Source organism: Amaranthus tricolor, chromosome 1, assembly GCF_026212465.1.
Source record: "Amaranthus tricolor cultivar Red isolate AtriRed21 chromosome 1, ASM2621246v1, whole genome shotgun sequence".
NCBI lineage: Eukaryota > Viridiplantae > Streptophyta > Magnoliopsida > Caryophyllales > Amaranthaceae > Amaranthus > Amaranthus tricolor.
Window position 1 is genome coordinate 38529587 of NC_080047.1, and position 9588 is coordinate 38539174.

The following is a 9588-nucleotide window of genomic DNA, read 5'->3' on the forward strand; positions in this document are numbered from 1 at the left end:
TAACTTATAAAGTGTGCACACCATCTTTAATTTGTCGATGTGGGATAAACCATCCCAATAGATGTTAAGTAGTTTAAAGATTGACTTTTGAGTCAAAATGATAAAAATAGGGATGACAATAGGTCGAATTCAGCTCGGATTATCCATTCTCCGTCTTTACTCTGGATAAAATTTGGATAATGTTTTTCAATCCACCTCTACTCGGAGTCAAATTATACATACTCCAACTTTGCTCCGACTTGGACTCTTGGACCTCCAACGGATTTTGGATTATTATCAGTTTTATTCTTATCGATATTATACTATGATTTAAAAGCATAAAAAACTGATAAAGTAGTCTTTCAAATACAACTTAACAAAGAAAATATGTTCTTCAAATTCTAAAATCATATAGAATCATAGTAATGCAACTAGAGAAAATTTGAAATCAAGAAGTGAAAAAATCAAAAAAATGAACTAAATAATCTAAGTTTTAAAAATATTCCAAAAGTAAGCGTGAAAATCCTAAACCAGAGGTTTGGAGCTGTTCGCAGTTAGTAACTGCGAACAGCCAAATAGGACAAAACAGTTGTTCGTAGTTACTAACTGCGAACAGCTATTTTGTTCTATTTGGACTAACTGCGAACAACTATTTTGTTCTATTTGGACTAACTGCGAACAACTATGTATATATATTAATTTTTTTTTTAATTTTTGAGTTGTTATTTGTTATATTTGCATTAGAGACATTAGAATAAGTAATTACAAGCCAATGTATGTTTCAGGGGGTATGATTCATCGCCAAAACTCCGATCATTCGTAAGTGAAAGCTTGGAGGCTATGGTAAAGTAATTAAACATATATATACAACAAAATATATACAAATGTTTGAATATATATATATATATATATATATATATATATATATATATATATATATATATATATATATATATATATATATATATATATATATATATATATATAGTCGATCCAAATACACAAAAGTTAAATGTTAATGCTCACGACCCTCATCTACCCTATCCAACTGAGTTGGTCTCCTACGCCTCCTACAATAGTAAGAGACATTCGGGTGTCGCTTTGTCAGTGGAGGGGATTGGTACTGTAATGGCTGTGATGGCCCAGCCTGCGAGGTCCCCGCAACGTCAACGGGGTATGAATGGTCCATCTCCTCCAAATGATAGTCATAAGTAGGAGATGAGACGTGTGTATGGGTGGTAGTTGGTGAGGACTCTGCAGCGACTTCCGGTATGAAGTGCTGGAACTGCGAGCCGACGAGCATGCCATGCGCAATCTCCCTCACCGGCTCCTCGTGGCTGTACCGCACCTTGTGCTTGCAATTATTGTTTAGTTAATGTAACATTATATTATGTAATCAGCAACTTAATCATTTAAATGCAAATGAAGACTTACAAATTGGGTCATCGTAGGCGCAGCAGGTGCGTAATGTGCTGCTGCGAAGATAGCACGTGGTATCATCCATCGGCGCGTGTAGGAGGAATGATTATAGGAATGTTTCCTAGGGTCATGTCATTTGCTAGCGCATCCTCATCGACATTCACATCGTCCTCAGAAGGATCATCAATGACCTCATTACTCTCATTTCCATCATCCTAAGGTCCCATCTCAGCAGTTTCTCCTAAGTTAATCATTGAATAAATTGAAACTTGATTCGTAGGGGGTTGAGAAAAAGTACAAGATGCGGAAGAAACGATGGGATTTACAGTTTCCTGAGTCAAAATAGGCATAGGGGTAGGAGTAGGATTAGAAGCAACTACATTCCCTAATGGTATTTCTTCTACGTATAACTCCAAAGAGGGAATTTGGGTGGACTTTGAATGCTCCTACATAGCATCTATAGCCTCATCATCCTCAACAAGAAAGAAAAACAATTCTCTATTCATGTCATATTTAAAGCTTAAATTTACAGTACTTCTAGTAGGGTCCAATTCAATCTTAGAACATATAAAACGTTTAAAGTGGTTCAAATCCATGTTCCAATTGCATGCAAACAACTTACGTCTTCCCCCAACATAATGAACTTTGCCACTACTTTTTCGAATACAACCATTCCAAAAACATACTATAGTCACGCGAAATGATGCCATTTTCTACATTAATACAAAGAAAATCGACATCATCATCAACTTCATGCCCATACAAGTACATTATATTCATTTGATTATAATTTTTTTTGGTCTAAAAATTATTAAAATCCATAATGTAACTAAGTTCATACATATATAATACACATAAAATCCAAATAATAAATCAATTCATAAGTTCATAAATAATATTTCTAATACCAACATCAACATCAACATTTCTAATAATATTATCAACATTGAATTCAACTAATTCAACAACATTGCTTCAAAAAACAACATAAAGCTATAAAAACAATTAAAAATTACTTTGAATAGTTATGGATAATTAAGAAGAGTCTTGATTTAACAACTAGTAACCTACATTTGAAAAAATAAGCAAATTTGATTATAACCCTAAAAAACTACATATACACCAAAAAACACAAACAAGTTTACCTTTGAGCAAGCTAGAGTATCCCACACTAATTTTGAAGTGTCAAATTGAAATGCAAGAATTGATGGATTGAATCTATGATTTTTAGAGGAAGAATGTCGAGTGTGAAGGTAGGGTTTTGAGAAATGGGGAAAAATGGAAATAAAGAAAGCTGAACCGTGTTTTTGTACAGCAGAGTTGTTCGCAGTTACTAACTGCGAACAACCAAATAGGACAAAATAGTTGTTCGCAGTTAGTAACTGCGAACAACTGTTTTGTCGTATTTGGCTGTTCGCAGTTACTAACTACGAATAGCTCCAAACCTCTAGTTTGAGATTTGCACGCTTACTTTTGAAATATTTTTGAAACTTAGATTATTTGGTTCAATTTTTGGATTTTTTCACTTATTGATTTCAAATTTTCGCAACTAGAAGCGTATCATTCTACCAACTCTTCACTATTCTAAAAATATTCCACAAAAAAGCTAAATTGAGCCTTAGCCCACCCTATCAACTATATCTCTAGACCCAAATTTCTACTATTGTGCTTTCTAATGATTAAATTGGACTCTTGACTATAATATGACTATTTGTGTTTTATGAATAACACGAGTGAAAGTTGGGACTCTTAACTTTTTAATGAAAATTCTTACTACCTTAGAACTGTTTTTTTATCTAGATTATCAGTTGAGGTTTGGTTTCATCTAGTGTCACTGACTTATAAATGATTGAATTAGTGTTCATAAATAATTATTTTTGAATTATTAATTGTGAAAACTATTAAGTTTATTCATTTATTGTTATCAATAATAGGGCTTTAAAACTGTTATAATATAATGTGACTTTAATAAACCTATTATAAGATCACTTTACTTGACACTGCTTAAGGATTATTATTACTGACTTATCACAAAACAAATTTTTTGCATTAACTCATTAGTTTTCAATAAACAATTAATAACTAATTTTAACCAATCACTAATATAAAAATAGTTTAAATGTATGAGTGAATAACATGAAAATGTGGTGAATCAAATTAGTAAAATTACAAATAAGAGAATGATGCAATATGAGAGTAAGTACTCAAATTAGAAATTGATGTAAACTAAGAGAGGCTAATAGGAATAATAATTTATACTTTTTCTATTTTATAATACACATTATATTTTAATAGTCACTTTTAATTTTATTTTGATAATTACTATTCATATATAAGAAATAATATAGTTATATTTTATTTTAGTCTTTTTAAAATCTAATTTTTAAATATTAATTTTTATAATTTAAAAATATATATTAAATTACGTATAAAAAAGAAATATAACAGCTATTGGATAATATATACATATGATATGCCCTTTCCGAATATGTGCGCGTGGCCTTTTCTACATCCATTCCCGCCCCAAACCTCCATTGTTGTTGAGTAAAGGATCTACCTCTGACTTGTGTTACCAAATTCAAACACTTCGTATATTCAGTCACTTTCCCTTTTCTTCTCAATTCGAGACAGAAGATGGGTCAGGCATTTCGTCGAGCAGTTGGCAAACAGCGAACCACCAATGTAGACCCTTCGTCTTCTCGAATTCAAAACTCATTTGATCGAACACCTCCGGCGGTTCCCGATATCAAGCCTCAAATTCACAACAACGATTCTTCTCCTGGAGGTTGGTTAATGGTTATTCCACTTATCATATTTCACGCCATTTTTAATTGCAGTCAGTTTTTAATCAATTAAAGTTGTAATGATGTGATTTTGTTTTGGATTACCGCATAACTGTTCTATTGAAGATCGCAATGCTCCAGTGATGGAAGAGAGAGATTCAAGGTATGAAGCTATGCTTAGTCAAATGGTGGGAAGAATTCATACTAAGCCTGGTGGCAAGCTTGAAATGGGAGAGGTTAGCTTTCTTTTGTTTTGATGCCATTATTATTTTTTTGAGGTTTTTCCCTAGTTGCTTATATTGGTTTGCCAATTAACATGTTTTTATTTGTTGCTGAGAAGAATTTTGTATAGAAAACGTGATTGGTTTCTCTTATTTTTTGGTGAAGTGCTTCAGCTTTTGATTTTGAAAAATTGTGCCCTAGTTTGCCTCTCTTCCAAAAGGGTTTTGTTTATAATTTAACAGCTTTTGCATTGCTGTATTTAGAGATTGGACTTGATGAACCATTTGGAATTTTGGGTGACAATTGAAGAGATAGGGAACCTAACTACTTCAGATTATGTACTCTGTGGATGTAGGTACACTTTGATATTCCTTTAAGCTATTGGTATTCCTGGATAAATGGTCTTTAACTTTCATAGAAGGTTTTAAACTTTAAAATTGAGAAACTTAAGTTGTTCATTATTTTCCATGCTCGTCATTCTCCTTTCATGACCTCTCAAGCTTTTGCCTAAAAAACTAATGTGGCATCTGTTTCATCTCCAAATTGACACAAATCTCCCCTACTACTGTTGTGCTACAATTACTATTGTCTAGTCTAGCTACTCTTACATCCTTAGAGTTCGATAATTTTCTCATCATTCAAATGACTTGCCTCACAAATCCTCATTATTTTGCGCACTTTCTTAGTTTTAAGAGTGAACTCCCACACTGAACATGGAAATGTGAAATATCATATGTTCATGATCCATTAAAACTTGATTGCGGGTAAATGCAGTATCTGAAATGCTTGTTTGAATTTTTAACTCTTAAAGGCGTTTTTGGTTTGCTGATAACTTGGTTGTTGGTTCTTTGTCCATGGTAAACTGTAGAAGCCCTTGATTTGTTTTCTCTTAAAGGTTTGAACTCTCATAAATGTGATTTTGTTGACCTCATTAATTACCATCAAGATAAGCCTTCAGAATCCTTAAGCTATGGTCTGGCAAACACACAAAGAGTAGATATAAGACCAAAACCTACGTTCTCCAAAAGCACACATATTTTGAACATTTTGTGTCCATATTTAACATTCTAGCCCCTTAAGCCATTGTGTGGGTGGTTGGATTAGGCAACTGATGGCCTGATCACTGCCGTAATATTCAGATCTATAGATGAATTGTAGCCATGAGAGGATTTTTCAGAAGAGAGACATGTGGATGGCTAGGGATGGTGATAGTAGATGTGAATAAGGTATCCGTGCAGTTATAGTGATGGAAGAGAGAAAAAGTAATGTTAGTCTATTTATACAGTTGATTGAGTTGTCTTTTCTTGGAGTCGTGTTGTGACGGTGAGGAGAGATATCATGAAAGTAAGCACAACAAAAGTAATGAAGCTTTGCAAAAAGTTTAACGTGGTTGGTGTATACATCTATGTGGAAACAAATAGAAAGAAACTAAAGAGGTTTCTTTGTTTAGTTCTGAAAGTCATATTTTTTTTCGAAATGAGAAGTGGTCCCTTGACCAGTGTTAGCAATAGGAGCTGGGTATGTCATTTTTCCAGTGAAGAAACTAAGTGGCACCAGATGTGGAGGCCATGGTGGAGGAGGGCTCACAAGTCATGACTAAAGGCTGGCAGAGCAAATAGGGGTTTTGTAAATAATTGGGACACTATTCATCTATCACTCTTAAATTGTATTTTATTATTAATGTATTAGTAAAAACATAATCATGGAGGATCTTATTTGATTCGTTTTAAATAATTAGATATATTAGGGATTGAATAAGTGCATTGGATAAAGTGCATAAAGTAAATGTGACACTTAAGATGAATAGGAGGGAGTATGATCTTGCAAATCTCAATTTTTCATGTTATTCTTCAAAACTATTATCCACATCTTGTACATACATCTTCAACTTCAATGTTCCAACCTTCTAATTTAATTTTCTAACTTGTGCATCTTCTTTGTATATGACCAAACTAATGTAAACAATATTCTCTCATTTTTTCTTAGATATCCGCAATTCTTTGACTCTTCCTTATGTCTTCATCACGACCTCAACTTCTATTGGAAGAAGATATAGTGTACTCGGAATAACTATTAAATAGTTATGAGTTATTCATCATCCTGCAACTGCTTAAGAATATGCTCATACCCCCATTTACCACCCAAATTTCCCCTTTGCTATCTTGTCCACTAAAATATGTTAAAAATCTGACGTATGCAATCTCTTTCACTTAGTAGAGAGAATTGATTTGGGCTTATTGCGATTAATCATTTGATGAGAATTGACGATGCAATTCAATCTGTTGGTATTTATGTGATCAGGATGTTGTTTCTTTCATTTGTTGAAGTGGGTGCCATTTGGGTGGTATTTATCCTTGAGTACCATTTTTCTTCGATAGATGCTTATTGTACTTGTATAAGGGAGCAATAATGGATCCTTTGCTGGAGATACCAATATGAACATTTCTGGAGCAGAAGTGATTGGTTGATGCATTTTTAAAACTAATTTTAGGTGATGGTGAAGGCAGAGAAGGTTACAATTGTGATGGTTTATTTGGTGGTGATGGCTCTGTCACAATGATAGTTATGGCTGGGATGGTAGGTAGAGGTCAGAAAAAAGTTCATCGTGTCCCTTTTTTTCTGGATTATTGATAAAATAACAAGACATTTTTAAAGCTACTTTTTAGTAGCATTGAATGTGAAGGTTGCATTAGTAGTGTATATCTCGTGGTAATTGGGACATAGAGAATGTAATGATGCCTGGTGGAGTGTGCTTTTGGGTAGAGGTAGAAACAAGAGAAGTTTTAGTTTCTAAAACTGAACGATCAAGATAAATTTATTCCTTTTGCAACCTAACCTTTGTCAAGGGATGTAGGTTTATAGAAATGGTTATTTTCATGTCGCTCCTTCAAACTCATTCTTCGTTTCAAAGTTGAACTAAACAGGACTTCATGCTGTTTATATCCTAATACTTTTGTCCTCAAAGGAAATATTAGAAGGTTGATACTTTGATGTTTTCACCTTGTAAGTCCTATATATTTTTATATTTATCTATCTAGCTTGAAGTAAATAAAGAATTATTACTCTTTATTAACGGTCACGGAACAAGGTTGCGAAATTTTTCTTTGATTTGTGGAAGCAAATAATAAAGTATTTCCAAAAAAAAAAAATAAAGTTAAGTAGCTATATATTGGAGGTGATTTGTAAATATTGGTTCATGTAGCCGAGCCCAACCTTTTGGGATTAAGGTCAAGCATTGTTGTAGTTGTTGTAGTTGTTGTTGTACACAGTAGGTTCTGGGACTGAAGGCACTAGTAAGCATATACTCAGCAGTTGAAGAAGAGTTTTGGTGCTGCAAAGAAAGTGATCGCAACATCATCCTTCTAAAATGTCGTAGTTATGCCAGCTTTTTTCCGAAATGAACAATGGAACTGCTTTCATACATACAGCCTCTTCTATCTCTCATAATAAGAACCAATCGAACATAGAAACAAGGAATGTTGGAAAGACTATCAGATATAAGTAACTTAGAAGAGTTGTCCCTATTCTAGAGCTTTCAGTTTGCAGTTCATCTATGCCTTAAGTCAAAGAAAATATGGGAAAGGTTGCCTTAATGCTGTTTTGTGGATCCTGGAAAGATCACTATGTTCCTAGTTACTACCTGTTATCCATATTTTATTTTTTTTTTTTGAGTTCTGTTCTCAAATTAAGGACAAATAAGTTGACTCAAATTAAGGACAAATTTTCTGCTTATGCTGCAGGCTTTTGTTGTTCAGAAAGCAAGCAGGCCCTTGCCGAAAATCCGAAACACCACAACTGATACCGGACGTTACGAGGATAGACCCGTCACTGCAGGAACGTTGAACGTAGCTCAACTTCGTCACATGATGCATCTGTATCAAGGAAACACTGACGAGCATGATCGGCCACTAGAATTGAAAGAGTTCGCCGAGAGGTTTCGTGTGGATGTTGCACAGCTAGAAAGGATTTTCCAGCATGTATCCCTGCCTCCTGAGGATGATGATAGTAACAAAAAGAGACTTAATGTTGAAGACTGAATCTCCTTCTAAAATAGTTTTTAATACAATCTGTTTAAAAACGGTGTACTTGCATAGCATGAAGTAGGATAATGATGATAATTCTACAAGTAATTGTTTGCTTTTTGGTGAGACATTTGTAAGTTTTAACTCAAAATCGCTCTTTGATGTTGCACTTTAATAAATAAGACCAAGAGCATGTAAAGAATTGCCAATTTTGATTGTATATAGTTCAGATCAAGGGTGGAGCCATATGGGATGCTGGTAGGGGCTCGGTTCATGTAGTCTACTTTTGCAGTCTATTTCCACAACTTTTTTTTTTAATTCGTCCCACATAGAATTTTCAATTATAGATTGTTGGTATTGTTTTATATTTTTCGCCTCCTTAACTTTCATTTTCTGGCCTGACTAGATAATTTTTTTTTTTTAAGAAAAACTGTTTGCTAAGTTACAATTCTTTCAAAGAAAATATTGCACTATTCTTATTCTTGCATAATTTCAGACATGATTAAATTACATTGCATTATTTATGTTTTTCTTGTTGTGAATCAAACACAGTTCTTCATATGAACATAAGAAACTGTTCATTTGTATCCTCTTGAAATCTTTGGTATTTGGGTGCAGAAGTAACATCTTTTGTTTTTGAGACTTAGAACTTAGAAGGAGAAGGTCTTGGTTATTCTTCAAAATGACTGAGGATACTCTGACTTTTGCAGATCCCACATAACCTAACCAACGCCAATTACCTACACATAGTCTTGTCAAAATGACGGGATTTCAAATCTGATCATGTACATTTAATGTGTTTAAGTGATCACTTATAAATTTAAAATAATTAATTAAAGAAATGAACTAATTATTTAGGCTTGTTTCATGATGAGACGGTCTGATACAAAACGAGTTGAATTCTTAAATATTAGGATTGTTAGTAATTTAAATCATTATCTTACAATTCCTATTGGTGTTAATGTCAAAGTAAACAACATTGGATTTATTAAGTTATTTGGAAAATTTTGTTTTGCAATGATTTTATTATGTTCCTCAATTTCATTTTAACTTATTTTTAGTTCATTAATTTTGTTTAGATAATTTAATTTCCAAGAGGTTTACTAACCATGCTTGTCCAACAACTCTTGATAAGCAAAATAAATTATTTGTTGCTTGAATAA

The 9588-nt window shown here is 33.3% G+C and overlaps 1 protein-coding gene across 2 annotated transcripts; it reads left to right on the forward strand.

The window, feature by feature from the left end:
- The first annotated feature begins 3872 nt into the window (after positions 1 to 3872).
- On the forward strand, positions 3873 to 8671 carry LOC130817516 (uncharacterized). 2 transcript variants are annotated; one of them, XM_057683274.1, is made up of 4 exons: positions 3873 to 4183; positions 4308 to 4417; positions 4667 to 4758; positions 8144 to 8671. In XM_057683274.1, exons 1-4 carry the CDS (start codon positions 4033 to 4035, stop codon positions 8244 to 8246), a joined length of 456 nt encoding a protein of 151 aa, XP_057539257.1. In that variant the 5' UTR covers positions 3873 to 4032; the 3' UTR covers positions 8247 to 8671. The 2 variants fall into 2 exon arrangements, with proteins under 2 accessions (XP_057539257.1, XP_057539248.1); XM_057683265.1 differs by lacking the exon at positions 4667 to 4758.
- The last annotated feature ends 917 nt before the right edge of the window (positions 8672 to 9588 follow it).

Excerpts from the sequence above, each read along its gene's own strand:
- LOC130817516 (XM_057683265.1), top strand. The coding sequence starts at position 4,033 with ATGGGTCAGGCATTTCGTCGAGCAGTTGGCAAACAGCGAACCACCAAT. Across the intron at positions 4,184-4,307 it reads CAACGATTCTTCTCCTGGAG|ATCGCAATGCTCCAGTGATG; the intron begins GTTGGTTAATGG and ends GTTCTATTGAAG. Across the intron at positions 4,418-8,143 it reads GCAAGCTTGAAATGGGAGAG|GCTTTTGTTGTTCAGAAAGC; the intron begins GTTAGCTTTCTT and ends CTTATGCTGCAG.